Source organism: Strix aluco, chromosome 2 (genome assembly GCF_031877795.1).
Source record: "Strix aluco isolate bStrAlu1 chromosome 2, bStrAlu1.hap1, whole genome shotgun sequence".
Classification (NCBI taxonomy): Eukaryota; Metazoa; Chordata; class Aves; order Strigiformes; family Strigidae; genus Strix; species Strix aluco.
Window position 1 is genome coordinate 55010075 of NC_133932.1, and position 22197 is coordinate 55032271.

The following is a 22197-nucleotide window of genomic DNA, read 5'->3' on the forward strand; positions in this document are numbered from 1 at the left end:
TGGACTGCGATTGATAGGAAATGATTTCCTTTCTCCCTCTACACATATTTTTACACATACAAAATATCTATATGATATAGATATGTGTATTATATAGTGTATGTATTGTACGTATCTAGATCTAGTTGCATACTGCACATAGATCATTGCATAATGTCCTAAGAGTCTTAACTTGTGCAACTGAGGCCAAAGGCCTACCACTTGCAATGGCACAAGCTTTCACTCACCTTTCCTCCTAGGCTGCCCTGGATCCTGTCCCAGAGCCGCAGGGACAGGATTTCCCTTTTCCCTCACACCGCTGTTCTCTGGGTCTTGCCCCTGCAGGCACTGGTGGGACTGGAGGTCTCCTCAGAGCTGAGTGGAAGGGCATGTGCCTCACTCCCGCCATCCCCCAAAAGTAACTTCAGAGGTGAAGAGTTGCTGTGCACCACTGTGACTGGTACCCTCTGCTCCCCAACCCCTGGTAATGAGGTTAGCTTAACTAACACCATCTTATGAGGCAAAAGCAGCCATTCCCCGTGACCAAGAGGGTCACGTATTCGTTCCCTTTCCCCTCATTCTGAGGTCCTGAAGCTCCCGTGAACCAAGTAGACAAACCAAACAGATTTCTTCTTCCCCTCCCTACCAGCCTCAAGGTTCCTGGGTGCAAGGCTAACTGCTCCTCGCCTTACTGGCCTTGAAGGTCCCAGGCACCTGGCCCATCAGGTAGTGGTGACAGTCCCACCCACCACAGGACAGGGAGGCGTAGCAGCACACAGACACTGTCTATAAAACCAAGCAGTCACAAGGCTTAAGCAGGGAACTTGGACTAGGGCTGCTGCTGGGTGGTGAGACCCGTGGCCCTCCAGTAGTAGGGACACCTCCACCATTGTCAGGTTTCACTCCCGATAGCCCCCTGCCACAGCAACAGGCCCTGAGCTTTTGACATCCAAAAACCCCAGAGTCCATAACAAGAGCTTCCAGAAAGCCTGCAAACTTCAAGTACTTTTACTGAGAAAGGCAAAAATTTGTGGTTCCACTAGGACAGTAGTATGAGTCAAAATAAGGTTTATAGGCAAGTATGAGATAAAACCTCTAACTTCTGCTATGCAATGTGGTATTTTTTCCTTTATTTCAAAATAAATCTGCTGAGACACTAAAGTTTCCCACCGGGCTGAACTGTCATCTGATCTTCAGACCAGAATCCCAGCATGGCCTGGAGACTATAGAGCATTAAATACCAAACACCTCACAATTTTCTGTTTCCACACCTGTTAATTCTGTCAAAAGGGATGGGATTTTCACAGAGCTGTTGGAATTCACCTATAACTCTTCATAAGCATTTCAAGTGCACAAAATGCAGCAGACACAGTAAGCTTAATTCTGTATTTTCCTTCTGCTCTTTCCCCCATCTCATCCTGTTAAATACAGTTGAGTGGGTTTGCTTACAACACTCTGAGAAATAAGAACTTCAGCTGCTCATAAAGCGTTAACCCAAACTCCCAACAAAATTTAAACATTGTGTCCCTTCTGTCAGGCCATAAAAAGAACGAGAAGGATGGTCTTATTATAAAGATGTGTACCAGTCTGGTGTGATTAACAGCTCATCCTTATGTCCAAGACAGCTGGAGCCTGATTTATGAGCAAGGTTTGCCTGAGAATCAATGCCTACATTCTTCCCTATTTGACCTGTGCAGGGCATGGTCTTCATAACAAAAAAAATCATATCAAAATAATAAAACCACAAGCAGTCTCTGGGCAGAAGCAACTTTCAAGATTTGTTTATAATACTTGTGCATAGTAAAGGCAAACAATTCAGCATTTTGTTTGTAACAAAGGTCTGAGCTGTAAAACAGCTGAATTGATACAGTGCATTAGAAGTATTGTATACCTATTGCGTATCAATAAAGTCTAAACTTTGGTATAATTATGTGGCCACAGACTTGGGGTTAACAACTTAACTGTGAAGTCATATTTTCAAGACAATAAGTTAAATAATCTTACATTTAAAAAAGTGTTTTACCGAATAAAGTGATAAGCCATGGGATGGCACACCAAAGTTTGAGGGACATTGTGCTAGAGAGGTCCTTCTGTCTGCTCCACAATGTGCTGAGTACACTGGAGCACATTTGAAATGTTTCTATTCTAATGTATGCAACATGAGGAATAGAAAAGAGGAGCTAGAAGCTTTGGCACAGTCCAGAGCTACAACATCACTGGCATAAGTGAAACCTGGTGGAGTGAGTCTTGTGACTGGGGTGCCGTGATGGATGGTTATAGGTTCTTCAGGAGGGATGGGCAGGCAAGGCAGGGGGATGTTGCTGTATGTAGGGGAGAGATTGGATTGTGTGATGCTTGCAGTTGGTGACGACATGGTTGAGAGCCTCTGGGTAAGGATGAAGGGGAAAGCAAATAAAGCATATGTTGTTGTGGGAGTCTACTATCTACCACCCAGCCAGGTTGGCAACCAATGAATTATTCTATAAGGAATTAAGGGGTATCTCTACATCAATGCCCCTTGCCCTTATGGGTGATTTTACCTTCCCAGATGCCAACTGGGAATATCATACAGTGGACACAAACAGGTCCAGGAAATTTCTGAACATGCTGAAGATAACTTTTTGGTGCAGGTACTAAGGGAGCCGACTAGGAAAGGTGCCCACCCACCTAGATTTGTTGTTTGTAAACAGAGAGGGACTTGTGAGTGAAGTGGTGATTGGTGACTGTCTTGGTCACAGTGACCACGAAGTAGTTGCGTTTCAAATCATTCTCAATAGGAGAAAAACTGCCAGCAAAACTTCAACCCTGGATATGAGGAGAGCAGACTTCAGGCTGCTGAAGGAGCTAGTTAGTAAGGTCCCCTGGGAATCTGCTTTTGAAGGTGTTGGGGTCCATGAATACTGGTCACTTTTGAAGAGCCATCTCTTAAGAGCACAGGAGCAGGCAATTTCAAAGTGTTGGAAGTTAAGAAAGCAGGGCAGAAGGCCATCTTGAATGAGCAGGGATTTTCTAAACTTTAGGTGGAAAAGGAAAGTGTATGGACATTGGGAGCAAGGACAGGTGACACAGGAAAACTACAGAGATGCTGTTCACCACTGTAGGGGGAAAATTTGTGTGGCCAAAGCTCGATTAGATTTCAAGCTGGCCAGTACTGTGAAATACAACAAAAAGGGGTTTTAAAAATATGTTAACAGCAAAAAGAGAATCAAAGATAACATTGGTTTGTTACTTGCTGAGGTTGGTTGCCTTACAAATAGGGACATAGATAAAGCAAAGACGTTTAATGCCTTCTTCACCTCTGTCTTCAACACCGATGATGGGCCCTGGGACCCCCGGAGCCCAGTGTTGGAAGACCATGATTGAGGGAATAATAAACTCTCAGCCGATTTGGAACTTGTTTGGGACTTGCTGCTCCAGCTGGTTGCACATAAGATTCATCCCAGGGTACTGAAAGAGCTAGCTTATGCTATCGTGGGACCTCTCTCCATTACTTTTTAACAGTCTTGGGAGTTTGGAGAGGTCGCAGTTGACTGGAAGCTGGCAAATGTTGTCCCAGTTTTCAAGAAGGCTAAGAAGGAAGACCCTGGTAATTACAGGCCTGTCAGTCTCACTTCAGTGCCTGGTAAAATTATAGAGAAGCTTATAGAGAAGCTTATTCTGGGAGCTGCTGGAAAACTCTTAAGAGACAATGCAGTTACTGGTCATAGCCAGCACAGGTTCACAAGGGGAAAGTTGTGTTTAACTGACTTAATTTCCTTTCATGACAAGTCACCCATCTAGTTGACCAAGAGAAGCCAGTAGATGTGGGGTTTTTGGATTTTAGTAAAGCTTTTGATAACTTTCTCTCACAGTATCCTGGACAAATTGTTCAGCAGTACAGCTAGAGAAGTCCATAATATGAACAATTGACTGACAGGGCTCAAAGAGTTATAGTAAATGGGGTCACATCAAGCTGGTGGCCCGTCACCAGTGGGGTTCCCCAGGGCTCAACTTTAGGTCCAGTGCTCTTTAATGTTTTTATAAATGATCTGGATGCAGGAATTGAATGTACAATAAGTAAGTTTGCTGATGATACTAAATTAAGAGGAGCTGGCGACTCTCTCGAGGGTAGAGAGGCCTTACAGAGAGATCTAGATAGACTAGAGAACTGGGCAATCAGCAACCATATGAAATTTAGCAAATGCCGGATTCTGCACCTGGGATGGAGTAATCCTGCTTATACATACAAACTGGGGGGCAAGAGACTGGAGACCAGCCCTGTGGAAAGAGACCTGGGGCTTTGGGTTGATGGCAAGTTGAACTGAGGCAACAGTGTGCCCTGGCAGCCAAAAGGGCCAACCATGTCCTGGGGTGCACCAAGCACAGCATAACTAAGCCGTCCAAGAGAGGTGACTGTTCCACTCTACACTGCACTGGTGTGGCCCCACCTCGAGTACTGTGTGCAGTTTTGGGCACCTCAATATAACAAGGACATAAAACTATTAGAGTGTGTCCAGAGGAGGGTGACCAAGATGATGAAAGACCTCGAAGGCAAGACTTATGAGGAGCGGCTGAAGTCACTTGTTTTCTTCAGCTTGGAGAAGAGAAGGATGAGGAGTGACCTAATCACAGCCTACAACTTCCTTAAGGGGGGCAGCAGAGGAGAAGGTGCTGATCTCCTCTCTCTAGTCACCAGTAATAAGACACAAGGAAATGTTATGAAGCTGCATCAGGGGAAGTTCAGATTAGACATTAGGAAAAGGCTCTTCACTGAGAGGGTGGTTGGTCACTGGAACAGGCTTCCCAGGGAAGTGGTCATGGCACCAAGCCTGTCAGAGTTCAAGGAGTGTCTGGACGATGCTCTTAGTCATGTGGTTTGATTTTAGAAAGTCCTGCAAGGAGCAGGGAGTTGGACTTGATTCTTATGCATCCCTTCCAAGTCAAAATATTCTTATGATTCTATGGTTCTACCCTATGAATAGAGATGTATTAGAGCTCATGTTATTCTATTAAGAGATACAGATTGTTTAGGCTTTCAAACACAGTGATGAGAAAGACATTCATTAAAATATAACCATAAAACACCCACTCTTCTAACCAGGCTCTCTTCTTTCTCCTGCTTCTGGTGTTGATCAATAAAACTGCTGTGATAAATTGGGAGGAAAAAAACCCTTATTATCTGTAATATGATTATATGAACTTTAGTTTTCTTGTTTGTGTTTGTGTTCTTGTCTGTCTGGATGCCTACAACTAAATCAAAAAGAAGCTATTTAAAAAAAGGACCAGGCAGAACAGGTAGGTGAGGAAATGCAGGAGACAGCTGAGATCATAGAATCATAGAATGGTTTGGGTTGGAAGGAACCTTAAAGATCACCTAGTTCCAACCACCCTGCCATGGGCAGGGACACCTTCCACCAGACCAGGTTGTTCAGAGCCCCATCCAACCTGGCCTTGAACACTGCCAGGGAGGGGACATCCACAACTTCTCTGGGCAACCTGTTCCAGTGTCTCACCACCCTCATCATAAAAAATTTCTTCCTTATATCTAGTTTAAATCTACCCTCTTTCAGTTTAAAACCATTACCCCTTGTTCTGTCACTACAATCCCTGATAAAGTGTCCCTCTCCATTTTTCCTGTAGGCCCCCTTTAAGTACTGGGAGGCTGCTATAAGGTCTCTCTGGAGCCTTCTCTTCTCTAGGCTGAACAACCCCAACTCTCTCAGCCTGTCCTCATAAGAGAGGTGCTCCAACCCCCTGATCATCTTCATGACCCTCCTCTGGACCCGCTCAAGCAGGTCTGTGTTCTTCTTATGTTGGGAGTCCCAGAGCTGGACACAGTACTCCCGGTGGGCTCTCACAAGAGCAGAGTAGAGGGGGAGAGTCACCTCCCTCGACCTGCTGGCCACACTTCTCTTGATGCAGCCCAGGATACGACTGGCTTTCTGGGTTGCTAGCACATGATGCGAGCTGGTATTCAGTTTTTCAGCCACCAATACCCCCAAATCCTCCTCCGCAGGGCTGCTCTCAACCCACTCATTGTCCAGCCTGTATTTGTGCATTGCATTGCCTCGACCCACATGTACTTGGCCTTGTTGAACTTCATGAGGTTCACATGGGCCCAACTCTCAAGTCTGTCCAGGTCCCTCTGGATGCCATCCCTTCCCTCCACTGTGTCAACCACACCACACAGCTTGGTGTCATTGGCAGACGTGCTGACAGAGCACTCAATTCCACTGTCTGTGTCACCAACACAGATGTTAAATAATACTGGTCCCGATATGGACCCCTGAAGGACACCACTCATCAGTCTCCACCTGGACATTAAACCATTGATGGCAACTCTTTGAGTGTGACCATCCAGCCAGTTCCTTATCTGCTGAGTGGTCCATCCTCCAAACCCATGTCTCTCCAATTTAGAGACAAGGATGTCATGTGCGACAGTATCGAATGCTTCGTACAAGTCCAGGTAGATGACATATGTCGATCTTCCCTTACCCACCAATGCTGTAACCCTGTCATAGAAGGCCACCAAATTTTTCCAGCACAATTTGCCCTTAGTGAAGCCATGTTGGCTTCACCACTCACCTCCTTATTTTCCATGTGCCCTAGCATAGTTTCCAGAAGGATCTGCTCCATGGTCTTGCCAGGCACAGAGGTGAGACTGAGCAGCCTGTAGTTCCCTGGGTCTTTCTTTTCCCCTTTTTAAACATGTGGGTTATGTTTCCCCTTTTCCAGTCACTGAAACTTCACCAGTCTGCCACAACTTCTCAAAGATGATGAATAGTGGCTTAGCCACATCATCCACCAGTTCCTTCAGGACCTGTGGATGCATCTCATCAGATGCCATGGACTTGTGCACCTTCAGGTTCCTTAGATGGTCTCAAAGTTGATCTTCTCCTATGGTGGGTGGTTCTTCATTCTCCCAGTCTCTGCCTTTGCCTTCTGCAACTTGGGCGGTGTGGCTGGACCCCTTGATGGTGAAGACCGAGGCCAAAAAGTACCTTGGCCTTCTTCATGTCAGTTGTAGCCAGGTATCCTGTTTCACTCATCACCAGGAGTACAGTTTCTTTCATCTTTATTGTCTTATGTACCTAAAGAAACCCTTGCTATTTTTTACATCCCTAGCCAAGTTCAGCTCCAGCTGTACCTTGGCTTTCCCAGTTCCCTTCCTGCACTCCTGGGCCATATCCCTATAATCTCCCCAGGATGTATATCCCTGCCTCCACTGCCTATGCATTGCGTTTTTGTATTTTAGTTTGGCTAAGAGGTCATGGCTTAGCCAAGCTGGCCTCCTGCCTCCCTTTTCTGACTTCTTGCACGTCAGGATTGAGAGCTCTTGCACCCTAAAAATATCTCCCAGCTCTCCTTTCCTCCTTTATGTCTGAGGGCAGTTTCCCAAGGGATTCTATGCACTAGCACCCTAACAAGCCAAAAGTTTGCCTTTCTGAGATTTAGGGTCCTGATTCTACTTTTTACTCATCCCGTACCCCTCAAGATTGAGAATTCTACCAGGGCATGACTGTTGCAGAAGGTTCAAAGCAGTTAAGAGTGTCGGTTGCCCATTGACCAGAGCTGCTACCGAGACTCATTGCCGGAAAAGAAAAAGGGCTTTGAGAGAGTGGGGAGAAGCTGCCCAGTCTGCGCTGTGGACAGGAGCACTGGCAAGGTGAGAGCATACTGCTCCTCCCAAAACAGAGATCAGCACAACAAGCAAAGAGCCTGCCTGTGCCATGCATAGAAGTTTAGGCTGCCATTACAAAAGGCTTCAGCTGAAATACTGTCACGTGCTTGATGAGGCTGTGGTGTGAACTGCAGCAGGGAACCGGCCTAAGTGTTTACGTTTCTGAGCAATGTTTCTTCCATTTTTCAGGATGTCTCTAAAGTCAGACCCATTCCTAGCTCAGGTTTTTAGTGGTGCCCTAGCAGCTGCAGTGGGAGAGGGACCTGCCTGGGGAACAAGGAGGCGAAGGAGGACTTGAGGCTGCTCTGGGGCACCACAGCACAGCTAAAGAAACAGTGGGATGGATGCTTTCCTTGTATGACTTGGTCTTACATCTTTTGCACTTCAGGTGGCTGTGTTTTGTTCTGGAGAAAGTCTGGGCAGGCAGAGGCGAGTCAGTTACTTTAGCACGTCCTCAGGCCCCAGCCCTGGCTGGAGCTGCTAACACCATCCCAGCTGGTACACAAGGGGTTGTAACACAGGACCTGGTTGGAAATGTGGAAGATGAGCTCCTAAAGATGATGGTACAACACTGGAGAGGAGCCCTGAGTCCTCAGGGAGCTGCCAGCTCAGCCAGCAGCCAAGGAGGCAGGTGAAAGGCAGAGTAAAGAAGTTACTTGAAAATTAGCAGTAAATGGTTCTTAATGTCTATCATGCCCTAGTTGAGCTGTCTTTTTCTCTGCACTTTCAACCTCTTTCTCTTTTTTGTTTTTATCTTCCTTTCTTTCTTTCCACTTCCTCTTTGTTTTACTTGACTTTCTCCATCTGCCTTGTGCCTCTCCCTCAGACTATCTGCTGTCCGGCTCCCCCTCCTTGCTCCTACTCAGCAGCTCTGTGTACAAGGATTCCCTTAATCTTGTAACTCCTTCTGACCCAAAGCCTGCAAGTGCTCCTGAATATCCTTCTCACATATCTACTTGTTTTAGGCCCTACACGTTCTTCAAAGTCTCTTCCAATTTAGGAGCTTTTTGACACTGCAACAGTGGGAGAGCTCTCATACGACACCCAAGAACCTGAAAGCTGTCCCAGCAGAACTTCCTATCCCCAGCAAGTAGGGATGTTGCCCACTCAGACAGAAGCACTAGGCTCAGCAGCAGTAAATCCAAGATTAAAAGATACTCATTCTTACATTTTCCTAACTCCTAAAATTGAAGCACAAGCTTTGCCTACGTTATTTTCTGAGACAAATGTGTCAGCAAACGCTTATTTTGCTTTTCATAAGTACACAGAATACAGAAACTATCATTTTCTATTAAAATCACATTTACTCCAACAGTGATCTGAACAGCAGCAACTTTAGTTATGGGCCAAACCCCTCCTGACAATCTGTGTGCTAGAGTAAGCTGAGCAAGTGTCTCTCCCACACTTGACCCAAGCACAGGAGCTGCTGGAGGCTTCCAGTGAACTGAAAGCTGGAAGTGGTGATTCTGTTCTAAGCCAGGGACTTCCAGTGAGTAGTGCCTCTCCTCTTGCTGTGCAGCAATCAGTGCCAAGCAAGGTGTGTGTCAGCTAAACATCTGTGCTGGCAACAGTTTCTATTCAATCTTGTCCTAGCAAAACAAGTGAACTATCAGCTTTGGGACCAATTGTGCATTTCATTTTGGGATGTAGTATCACAGTTACATTTATCTCCTCCACGCTTCAACAGTTTCTGCAAATGAACTTTAGGATCTTTTGCTCACTGTGCATCATAACAATATTTACAGGGAAGGGTAGAGCTAAACAGTTTCTTGGAGCAGCTTGTTGTAAGCCAGGGTATTGCTCGTAGCTATTGCGTTTTTCAGGCACTGCCAGAAGTAGGGCTGAGATCGAGGGTTAGTTGGCCATTCCAGGACAGAATTTCTACACAGCCTCTTCCTCAGCCGGACATACCGGGACTTCCGCAAAACCTTCTCAAGAAATATCAAGATAATGACATCCATTTTTTCATCTAGAAGCCGCTGGTGGGCCATGTAAAAGGTTGTCCTGAAGCTGCCACTTTTAATATACTTGTTGGTCAGCACAAATATGGTCTTTTTGCTCAGCTGGATGCTCTGGGAAAGGTTGTCAAAGACTGGCTGTCCTGGGAGCCAGTCCCTTTCTTCCAGGCATAAGTTGAACTGTCTGGCTTTTTGATCTTCCAGCCTTTCCACCAGTTCTGTCAGCACCCACTCATTCACAGCTGGATCTTTATTGTCATAGGCAATAAAAGCATCATAGCAAGCATCGGGTAAAGATAAACGCCGATAGCCCTTCCACTTGGCAGTGCAGTAATGGTAACTATACCACACATCCCAGAAATAGAGATGGCTCATCACTGTGAACACCATAAAGCCTAGGACAGTTGAAGCTGACAGAGCATACAGGATCAAATACGAGGTGTCCAGCTCACAGGTATACAGATCCAAGAAAACCACGCTCCGCCCTTTATGTGCCCCTGGGCCAGCACAGGTCACGTCTGTAGCCAGAAGAGGAATAGTCACTTGAGTCTGATTGATCCACGAAACAAACCACACGGCATCACAATTGCACTTGAAAGGATTGTCATGCAAAAGCAGCATCCTCAGGTTGTTAATGACATTTTCAGGGAAGCTAGACTTCTTAATTATTTGAATCTTGTTTGAGCTGAGGTCCAAGTATTTCAATTTAAAAGCATCTCTGAGAAAATGTTTGGTTAGCCGCTGAATGCGATTGTTTCGGAGCATCAGTTCTTGGAGCGTTGAAGAGCAATTGGACAGTTCTCGAGGAACAGTAGTCAGAAGGTTATTGCTGAGGTCCAGAATTACTAGTTTCTTCAGATAGTGGAGGTTTCCCCAGTTGAAACTCTTCATCCGGTTATTGGTTAGGTTGAGGATCTTGAGTTCTGGAGGCAGAGCTTCAAAAACACCATGAGGCAAAAAACTGAGTGAGTTGAAGGAAATATCCAGTTGTTCCAGGCTGGAGAGATTCCTGAAGAATGACAAGTATCTAGCATTCCCATCCATCCATAAAACATCTAAACGATTTCCTCTGAATTCTAAAATGCGAAGAGATTGACTTTCCATTCCTGTGTTAATCGAGGTAGAAATCTCATTCTCATTCATCATCAGCTTCTTCAGATGGGCCAAGTTTTTCATAAAACTAAGCACATGAGTAACACCTTCTGCCAGAAAATAATGCTTGTTATTGCTCAGGTCTAGAATTTCTAAAAGTGTTAGCTCTTTGAAAGCAGTTGAGTATAACAAGTCAATCCTGTTGTTAGAAAAATCTAGATATTTCAATCCAGACAAGTACCGGAATTCACTTCCATTTAAAGTTTGACTTATTGCATTACCTGACAAATTGAGGCATCTGAGGGAACTAAGTTCCCAAAAGTCTGAGGGGTTAATAAAAAAGATGTTGTTTCTGCTTAAATCCAGGGTTTCTCCGTATTTCAGGCACTCTTCCTTAACTGAAGACTGGTAGGAAGCAGCTTCTTTGTCTTTGGACCTGCAGCTTCGCCCATACTCATCATACCTGAAATAATGCATCTCTTGTGATACTTGCCTGTTATACTGCTCTACTGAAATGCTAGGATTAGAGCAAAATCCACAAAAGTTGCTTTCACCTGAAGAAGGAGAAATTTTATTCACTGAGAGGTCTATGAGCTTAAGGGCTGGGAATTTCTTGAACACCCTCAGGTCAGCAACTTTAATAAAATTAGTCCCGAGATCCAGCACTGTTAGATTTCTAAGACTGAGCAATGGATCTAGATTTTCTTCTCTCAGTTCTTTAAAGACATATCCCCTGAGTCTCAGGGTTTCCAGGTTAGAGAGGGAAGAAAACGTCTTAGACAGATTCAAGGATGGAGAATACATCTTCACCTCAAAGTTAAAGGACAGATCAAGGTCTAGCAGGCTGGGGATGAACTTCAAAAACTGAGCATCTCCAATCTCCTTCATGAGGAAATTTTGGGAGAGGTCAAGCTCTTTGAGATTCTTGATGGTTTTAAACCAGCTGCTGGGTACGCTCTGAAGAGAGTTACTGTGAAGTCTCAAAATTTTTAAATTCATCAAGGAATGAAAAGCCTTTGAATGTATCTCAATTGTGCCCTTGGGGCAAGGAATACAAGGATATGGGGCATTATAGCAACGTGGGCAATTGCCACTTAGATCAAGAATTTCTAGGTTGTGAAGGGCACTGAAATCATGTTCTTGAATCACTTGAATCATGTTATTGTAAATATAGAATTCTTTTAAAGTAGATGACAAATTGGGTGGAATATGAGTTAAGTTGTCAGACTTCAGGGACAGTATTGTTAATTTTTTCAGCTCCAGAAAGGCTGTTCTTTCAATTTCAAATGAAACATTGCATGGATTACGGTAGTAACAGTTCTGTCCCAGATACAAAACTTCTATGTTTCCTAGCTCTGACAAATTGGCTTTTTGGATAGAAAAGATATTGTTTGCTTCCAGGCTCAGCAGACTTAAACTACTGGGAAGACCCCGGGGTATTTCCAGCAGCTGGTTTGCATCCAAATACAATGACTTCAGTCTTGTCAGGGCAGAAAAACTGCCATGCTCAATCTTCGGTCTCATGGTGCACACGTGATCTTTGGGCCCCATTCTGACAGGCACACAGTTGCATCTGAAATCAATTTCCATGAGGTTTTCAAGATGAGCAAAGGATGTTGAATAGATATGGGGGATATGGTTAATACTCAGAGTAAGGTTGGTGGCATTTGTAGGGATCCCTCTGGGGACTTCCATGAGACGCCGATCAGTGCAGTCCACTGTCACAGAACCTTCAGAGGCTTTAACATCACAGGGTAGACTTTTGAGAAACCAAGCTCCTGACAGCAGCATTGGAAATAGGAAGAGCAAGACAAACCGCAATGCATCTGACATCTTTGCACGAGGTACCTAAAAATAAAGCGATAGGGAGGTATTAATTTAATGCAGTGAGAACATCTCATAGGACATCAGATCAAGCACGTACTGGGTCAGACCAAATATACAGCTGACCTGGGGTCCTCTCTCCCACACTGGCTAGAAGTGGATGTGCAGGTAGGGTTATAAATTTGGGGAAGGCAGATGTTGGGAATTCCTCAAATGCTTTCTTTACTTTCTTATCACTAAGTATTGCGGTCTTAAGATAATTATCACTCTCTAAATAATGAATCATAAAAAAAAAAAATCTACTGAAAAAATGACAGGGCAGGTGATTAAAAGCTATGTCTCTGTGAATTTTCTGGTTTTTAGGGGCAACAAATGGTATTAAACATCCACCAGATCGCCGTTGTATAACAGCGTAAATGAGCACAGTTAATTTTTCAAAGCGTATGAAAGAGAAAATCTATCGTCACTAAAAAGCTAGTGCAAATTGTCAAAAGCACACTGACTAACAAGTGAGTGCCTAATTCGAATTTCACCTTATCATAAGGAGTCTTCCTCTAGTAAGTGTTAGAATGGATGTATGGTTGACCTAAGCCCGTCAATGGCTATACCGCCATATGGTTTAATACCATGGCATGCCCAGTAAGGGCAGAGGGCCAAGAGGGCACTGCATAAATGCGTGTGAAATAAAATGTGTGTAATAACTGTATCAATGCCTGTAAAACAAAGGGTAAAACTGAAAATCAGAGACAGATTTAACATTGAGCATGTTGCATAAAAGAATAATATTCAGTAAAAAATCAGAGCCAAAAATCCTACAGGCATTCAAAGAATCTTCCAAAACACACTCTGTCCTTCCAAGTCTTTGTGGTCTTGCCTACTTTATGGGTTTGTGTGCATTATGGGAAGCCCAAGAAGCTTTTAATATTTCACAACATACCCGTTACTCCCTCAGCAGCAGTCAAGGTCAAAGAAACGCTGTCCCTCTGGCCAGAGGCAGCCAGCCAGGCAAGCAGGCTGCCAGCCTTGGCTTGCCTAGCACAGGCACAGGGGCCGTGACCATTTTGCTGCCTTGCACAGCTTCTTAACTGCCCGTGTCTGGTGCTGTTCAAGAGATTTAAAGACGGTAAAACCCACAGTAGTCAACATCATACTTTCTCCCTGGAAAACTCCATGTTGGAGACACATGGCACGCAGAATGCTCTTAAACAACCAGGATTAGTCATGCATGGGATAACATTGACTAAATGTGAATAGCCAGTTAAGCAGCTGAAGATCAGATGACTAGGGAAAGACCTGTTCAAGCAGCATGTGAAAACCCTGTTGAGTGTTGCCTAAGGGATGCCTTGTAGGTGACACAGACTTGGAGATTAACTGGGGCTTCCTGTTGTACACTCTGTTTACTTAGACCACTGTGTCTCCTGTATAGCGTTGTGTTTCCGTGTTACCTTAGATAACTATGCTAAATCTGCCTATGCACCTGTGTATCCGGAGGAGTGCTGTAGTGACTAGCAGGGCAGCAGATGTGAGAGAAGCCAGATCAAGCCTCACACAGCACCGCGCTTCTGCTGTCTAGATTCAACAGGAAAATGGGGTCACTTTGGGGATTTGTTCAGTCTCTTTTTGAATATAAACCATCAGCGTGGAAGGAAGAAACTCTAAAAGTCCACTCCAGAGCTTGAACTGAGGGTAGCCTAATATTGTACTACACCACCATCTTTTCTCTACCAGGATTTCCTTTCCCATTGCCAGGAGGCCCTACAGTGCTTTCTTCTTTTCAGCAGATCCTCAGAGAAAAGGCAGTGTAGCTAAATGTTCCAGCTGGTAGCCATGGCTATCATTCATACAGTGACTCAGGGAGAGCTAACCTGGACTAAGCAGGCTATGCCTGTGAATTCACATTTCATTATGTTCAACTCTCGTGAAGTCATTTGTTCAGAATCAAAATAATCTTCATTTGGTTTACGGCAATTCTCTCTGGAAACTCACCCAGACAAAGACCGCTGGGGAAGACAGTTCACCCGTGTCTTCAGTGCAGTCTAACCAATCAACTTGAGAGGACGATTAACTTTTCTGATTTCCTGATGTAGACAATCACTTGGATGAAAAGGATGAATAAGAACAATCAGAGTAAGTGGGGAGCTAATCTGGAGAAGACAAAATGCTTTCCTTTCCTCCCACCATCCTAGCTTTTTTTTCAGAACTCTTTTTTCTCCACTAACATGGGCAGTGATGTGGGAGGGAGGGACTCTATCGTAGATATTAATTACATGGAAAAATGAAGGTCTTTCTTTGAATGAAAAGGGACATTGCCAGAGAAAAATCTGGGTATGTTCTTGTAAATATTTTCCTTTCTTCTTTTTATTTATTTAATTGTATATATATAAAATTATATATATTTATATAATATAACACATTATATATGCATGTAAAAGACTTTATTAGACTAATGAATAACCAAAGAGTGCCTCTGCTAACTGAATGGCCCATAGTGCCCCAGCTCCTGCCTGGACCAACGTACCACAGGGTACAGGGCCGTTAGCCAAAGCAGGTGCCCATGGAGCACAGCAGAGAGGGAAAACCTCAGAGACTCTCTGCACTGTCGCTCCACCACATGGATGCCATTTACCTTTATCCATCGATGCATGTCACAGCAGACCGTGAAGTGCCGACCCTCGCCAGCCACGGACACGGTACCTGCTGCCACCAAGGCAAATGCTGACAACTGCCGTCGATCAAACTCCAGCAGCCTGTCTTCCTTTAAAAGAGGGAAGGAAAACCTCTGCTGCTAACTAGGCGTCAAACCACACATTTGCTGCTTTTGAGGAAAATTGGAATCACCCTGTAAATATTTGCTAAACCAAATTAAACCCCTGTGTCCAAGCACTAGAGCAGGACCTGGGCAAGGTGAGATTGCAGTCTAGATCACCACAAATGTTCTACGTGAGCTCATACTTGGCCACTGCAGCCAGGCACCTAATTTTTGGCACTTACCCAAGTTCCTCAATTTATTGCCATCAACCTGGGCTGCATGGACATTCAAGAGAGAGCAGGAGAGAGCAGGAGAGAGGAGAGAGAGGCCCCTCTGCAGGCACCGCTCAGCTCTGAAGATGGAGGGAGCTCTGCCTGACTACACACTGAACAGAGACTAACACTGCAGGTTTAGGTACCTAAAATTTGGTGCAATCATTCTGGGCCTTAAAAGTCTTAATGAATGTGTTTGTAGGATTCTTAAGAAGTCATTAAATGTCTTTTGAGACATTCACAATGCTCAGATTTTGAACTCTTACATATTGCAGCATTCTTAGGACTTTAAGTGCTGTTGCAGAGCCAGCCTATCTCCTACCATCTTTGTGCTTCATTTCTTTGTATAACCTTCTGTTTCCTGATACTCTTTTAATGCAGTAGCTCTTATAATTGTAAACTGTTACATTCTGGTGCTGTGTGTATTTGCCTGTGTAACACCTTGTGTCTGTTCTAGTACCAGAACAAATAAAAAAGATAGTTTTAATTAGAAGAAACAAGCAATGCTGACTTCTGCAATGTCTTTGACATGAGAAGCTAGCTTAAAAATACAGCTAGAGTATGCATGTGAACTGTGCTTTGTGGTCCTCGCTAGGATCAACTGATTTTAACTACCATGTGCACAAATCCATAATGAATCATAGAATGGTTTGTGTTGGAAGGGACCTTAAAGATCATCTAGTTCCAACCTCCCTGCCATGGGCAGGCACTCCTGCCTGATCTACTAGATCAGGTTTAGAGTATTCTTCAAATAATCAGCAACAATAAAGCTAGGTGTTTCTGAAAGATTTTCTTATGTAGGGGTTCCATATGTATTTCAAGAGTTGACAGGGGGAAAGGCTAGAGAAAAAAGAACACCTCAGAAGTTATAGCAATTAGAATAGACATCATTATACTCATTCTGTAGCACAGTAGTATAATTAAATGCTAGCCAGTTAGTATTATCACAAACAAATGCTTTACTTTCCTGTCATTATGTATTGCAGCTTCTAACCACGACAATAAATTAGAATATTTAGAAAGCAGAAAAGGAGATGATGTTCTTGAAAGTCTTCCACAAGAGTTCGAGTCAAAGAGGTCTAAAAGCAAATTTAAAATGGAAGTTCAACCTACCATTTTCTGTGTGCTCCCAGGTCTGGCAAATTTGTCACTGGAGGAGACGGTAAATCAGAGCAGAAGAAAACAGCATAAAAGAGGTCCCCATGGGTTCAGCTCAGGTGTGGAGGAGAGTATAACATGACATAACTCACTCGAGACAGCAGCAGTAATCACTAGTCTTTCACTACTCTTCAGCTGGATGGTGACATGAGAAATAATGAAATGTGAACAACTGTTGCAACCTACTTCCTCAAATGTTTGTATTTAAAATTAGAACAACAGTACTTCATTTACTCCTCCACCTCCCATAAAAACAACCGAGTACACTTACATTTTGCCCTTTAAAAAAATTCTCGTTACTCATACATACGTGCGGTTTTGACTTTTTTTTTCCTTTTAGTCTCATATGTTGCAGTTTGCTCTCTTCTTTATTACATATTTTTCATTTCAAAGTATGTATTTTACCTAGCTACAGTGTCATTCCATAAAGAACTATAATAATACCTACTCCAAGAAGATAAACATCCAAGCTACAGGGAACCCTGAGGGAGGGAAACTGCAAAATACTTGGTGAAAAGTATTAGATGAATCAGCTAGGAGACAAATGCATTACATAAGGGTAAAATTCACTTCAGACAACTAAGATTTGCAGAAGCTCAAGTTCCTTTTTTTTTCTCCCTTTGTTAGTGTAAGCTGCACAGCGAGACAGATATTGTTAAATGATATTAACAATATTTTATATTTTGAAGTTTAGTAATTTTTGTTTTTATTTGGGGCTCGTTTCTGCTGCAAAAATCTTCAAGAACTGGGAAAAATCCCTTAAGATGAATGCTTTGTGGAAGAAATATCTATTAAATTAATGGGAAGCAAAATATACCAAGAAAAAAGGATAGTGGTAATGGCATAGGAAACAGTATACAAAATAGTAAAAGCTGCATGAGAGAGTGTAGAAGGGACCAAGTCAATGATGACATGGATGAACTTAAGGTGGTGAAAATCCAGCATTTCATGGTCCACGGTGTCTGTTTGAGAGTTTCTTACTTAGAAGTTTCTGTGCTTAGCAGGACAGAGTAGTTCAATAGTTACAATAGGTATTAGGGGGGTGGGGTGTTTTTCATGCATTCTCTCCCTGTGTAGTTTTCTTTACATTTTAAATAGCAGTTCATGATTTCTCTGACCGTGGTGGGGCCGAGGAACTAATTTTGGAAGACTAGAACCTGAAGAATGAACAGGGGAAGAATTTGCTGTCATACTTTAAGATTCCCTGGTTTTAGTGGCTGAGTCATATAGACATAAACCAACACAAGAAAGTGTACAATGTTGCTACCGTTTCAATCAAGGCCTAGGAAAGGGCTCATTAATTCACTCTAGGTTGAGGACTATATCGCTCACCTTTGGGCCTGAGTACTAAAAGTACTGTGATAAAATACAATTCCTCTCCTATTTACTGGTAGCTGGATTTTTCTTTGCACGCAACAGGCACTGAGGTTTTCATTGGGGGTTATTATAACTAATGCAGATGTCTCACTAAAATCCTGCTGCGTTCTGCAAGGCCATTCATCACATTTCTGGTAGGAGGAAAACCTTCACTGCAAACACCCTACACCAGCTATTCCACTCCGAGTATTTCAGATTATATGTCACCAGATGAGAAAGTTAGCTTCCACTCATTTATGGTTATTCACCTTATTGTAAAGCAAGCGTGCCTAATTATTTGTGAAATAAGAGAATGACTTGGCACAAGCTGGATTGTGAAAGTTGATTTCTTCAAGCACCTCAGCACATCCCTGTTACACGACGCTGGAGCATCGCTTAAACATGAGATGCTTAGTGCCCCCTCGCTTTGGTTGTAAGTAGGTTATCTAAAGCACAGCGTCCAGTCAACCAGCCCTGTAATTTTCAGCAGGTGCTCAGTGTTGTTGGAGATCTTCCTTGTAGTCGATACCGACAAACCTTGGAAATTTTAATAGCCCTACCGATGCTTTGCCTTTTCTTGTGGACTAAGGCTGATTTTATTTTTTTCATATTAGGAACTTGCTGTCACCCCGCCAAGAGCACATGAGTTTCAGTTCCATGCAAAGTGAAAGCACAACTTTAGCTGAATGCTAGTACAAACGCAGACATCTTTTAGCCTTTTTTTAAACCTAAGAAATGTAGGAAGAAAAAGCAACAATATTTCCCTTCAAAAGGTGGGGGTGAGTGCAGCGGGGCTCAGCAGTCCAGAATTTCAGAACTATAATTTCATTTTTAGAGGCACAGGCAGTTACTGATTTACTGATTTTAAAAGTTCAGGTTTCCCTCAGATGTTGTGCAAAGTCTCTGTCTCCTGTGAAACGCAAAGTATCTGAAAGCAGAAGAGTACTTCCTACTGCGTCACGTGCTAGGGGAGGATCCACTGGTAACAACACATGTATTTTGCTACCTCTGTGAGCAAAGAATATCATTTAAAATAGAGCAAGAGTCTTTCCTTAATCCGTCATCTACAGGTCTGGTTTTCAGTTAGATTGAAATTGGACTGGTGAACATTACATTTCCTTTTTTTTCTCTTCTGTCTTCTAAATGAAAACTTACAGCAAGGTGCTTTAGTTGATTTATCAAAATTAGGATTCTACTATGTTCATCCTAAGGCTGGGTAGTGTAGTTAAAGTCTTAAAGTCTTGTCTTTCCTCTAATGTGCTAACCCTCATACCAATAATTATAATAGCACCCCAAGTACTCATGGTTAATACGACGTTCAGTGTATCATTGCGTAATCTACCCAGGAAATTATCAGAGAGATAAATTGCTCAATTTTTGAAAGACAAAAATTGACTCTTTAAGCTGATGTAGACAGATGTACGAAAATAACCACAAGTAGAAATGGATAGCAAAATTGAGGAAATGATAACTGAATCACTTGCAGAAGCCTTAAGGGATGTAAAAATGTGGGCTCTTTGCTGATAGTAGTTGCAGAAATGTGTTTCCAGGCACTAAAAATAACCAGAACAATAAACAGAAGACAACAGTACAAGATACTGTCCTACAACAAGGGCAGAGGAAGCTCTCAGATCTCTGCTGTGGGAGGAGACCCTCACAGATCTGTACTAAGAGCTTACCCAACCGCCCCGTGCACTGACATGCAGCTGAGGGAGACACTAGCACCACAGAAACAGGCTTTCCCATTTCTGAAAGCTGAGACTAGCCCAGGCTACCTCAGTGCCAAGACTGACCATTTGGTGTTTACAGCAGGTTAAAACTGTTTGCTGAATGGAAAGGCACCTGGCATTCCTGTTATTGAAGGTGAGTTACCTGAAAGGGAGGCAGTAGTCAGTTAGAAATACCTTAAATAAGATGCAGGTAGTTTCCAATCTCTCCAGGGTCAGCAACTACACCTCTCCCATTTCCCCATTCCTAAGGGGTCAATAAGATAAGGTAGCCACAGAGGGCATTGCTGCCTTCCTCTGGGGGATGAGGAGGAGGAGAAGTGCTAAGGCAGTAATGCTGGAAGTGGTGGTGCACGCTAATGCAGGATCTGCCAGCAATTCATGCAGCTGGCAGGTTCAGAGTAGTTTTGGCACTTGTGAATTGGATAGCCTCAAGTCCTATTTCTTACTGATGAAATGACTAGGCTGCAGGACCACCCTGATTTGAAAGGTTTCATGAAGGTAATCCTGCCATGGTCCGTGGAGTCATTCTCGGGCAAGAGCACTGAGACAGCACTGGAACAGCCTCTACAGAACAATGTAGAACTCAGGCACTGATGGGCCCGACCAAACCACATAGCAAGAAAGCAGCTCTATACAGAACAAAGGTTTAAGATTAGGGTAAGCATGCAGCCGTAAGGACGCTCATATTAAACATGCAAGTGTGTCAATTTATGGGCTTCTGGAGACCATGAAACATGATAGTGTCACTTATTATGGGGCTTCATATTGCCTTTTGAAAAATTGTGCATGACATTTTTAGGGAAGAGGTTATTTACTACTAGAGGTTATTATCTACCCAAGAGAGGTTATTTTGATTATAATTTCATGGACTGCGATTGATAGGAAATGATTTCCTTTCTCCCTCTACACATATTTTTACACATACAAAATATCTATATGATATAGATATGTGTATTATATAGTGTATGTATTGTACGTATCTAGATCTAGTTGCATACTGCACATAGATCATTGCATAATGTCCTAAGAGTCTTAACTTGTGCAACTGAGGCCAAAGGCCTACCACTTGCAATGGCACAAGCTTTCACTCACCTTTCCTCCTAGGCTGCCCTGGATCCTGTCCCAGAGCCGCAGGGACAGGATTTCCCTTTTCCCTCACACCGCTGTTCTCTGGGTCTTGCCCCTGCAGGCACTGGTGGGACTGGAGGTCTCCTCAGAGCTGAGTGGAAGGGCATGTGCCTCACTCCCGCCATCCCCCAAAAGTAACTTCAGAGGTGAAGAGTTGCTGTGCACCACTGTGACTGGTACCCTCTGCTCCCCAACCCCTGGTAATGAGGTTAGCTTAACTAACACCATCTTATGAGGCAAAAGCAGCCATTCCCCGTGACCAAGAGGGTCACGTATTCGTTCCCTTTCCCCTCATTCTGAGGTCCTGAAGCTCCCGTGAACCAAGTAGACAAACCAAACAGATTTCTTCTTCCCCTCCCTACCAGCCTCAAGGTTCCTGGGTGCAAGGCTAACTGCTCCTCGCCTTACTGGCCTTGAAGGTCCCAGGCACCTGGCCCATCAGGTAGTGGTGACAGTCCCACCCACCACAGGACAGGGAGGCGTAGCAGCACACAGACACTGTCTATAAAACCAAGCAGTCACAAGGCTTAAGCAGGGAACTTGGACTAGGGCTGCTGCTGGGTGGTGAGACCCGTGGCCCTCCAGTAGTAGGGACACCTCCACCATTGTCAGGTTTCACTCCCGATAGCCCCCTGCCACAGCAACAGGCCCTGAGCTTTTGACATCCAAAAACCCCAGAGTCCATAACAAGAGCTTCCAGAAAGCCTGCAAACTTCAAGTACTTTTACTGAGAAAGGCAAAAATTTGTGGTTCCACTAGGACAGTAGTATGAGTCAAAATAAGGTTTATAGGCAAGTATGAGATAAAACCTCTAACTTCTGCTATGCAATGTGGTATTTTTTCCTTTATTTCAAAATAAATCTGCTGAGACACTAAAGTTTCCCACCGGGCTGAACTGTCATCTGATCTTCAGACCAGAATCCCAGCATGGCCTGGAGACTATAGAGCATTAAATACCAAACACCTCACAATTTTCTGTTTCCACACCTGTTAATTCTGTCAAAAGGGATGGGATTTTCACAGAGCTGTTGGAATTCACCTATAACTCTTCATAAGCATTTCAAGTGCACAAAATGCAGCAGACACAGTAAGCTTAATTCTGTATTTTCCTTCTGCTCTTTCCCCCATCTCATCCTGTTAAATACAGTTGAGTGGGTTTGCTTACAACACTCTGAGAAATAAGAACTTCAGCTGCTCATAAAGCGTTAACCCAAACTCCCAACAAAATTTAAACATTGTGTCCCTTCTGTCAGGCCATAAAAAGAACGAGAAGGATGGTCTTATTATAAAG

At 43.7% G+C, this 22197-nt stretch overlaps 1 protein-coding gene across 2 annotated transcripts; it reads right to left on the bottom strand.

Moving 5' to 3' along the window:
* Positions 1–8923: 8923 nt before the first annotated feature.
* LOC141919382 (toll-like receptor 7) lies at positions 8924–16809 on the bottom strand. Of its 2 annotated transcripts, none has more exons than XM_074814816.1 (2): positions 16648–16809; positions 8924–12537 (listed from the first exon to the last, which is right to left on the bottom strand). In XM_074814816.1, the coding sequence occupies exons 1-2, from the start codon at positions 16648–16650 to the stop codon at positions 9397–9399; spliced, it is 3144 nt and encodes a 1047-aa protein (XP_074670917.1). In that variant the 5' UTR covers positions 16651–16809; the 3' UTR covers positions 8924–9396. The 2 variants fall into 2 exon arrangements, with proteins under 2 accessions (XP_074670917.1, XP_074670918.1); XM_074814817.1 differs by lacking the exon at positions 16648–16809 and adding an exon at positions 14500–14651.
* Positions 16810–22197: the final 5388 nt, after the last annotated feature.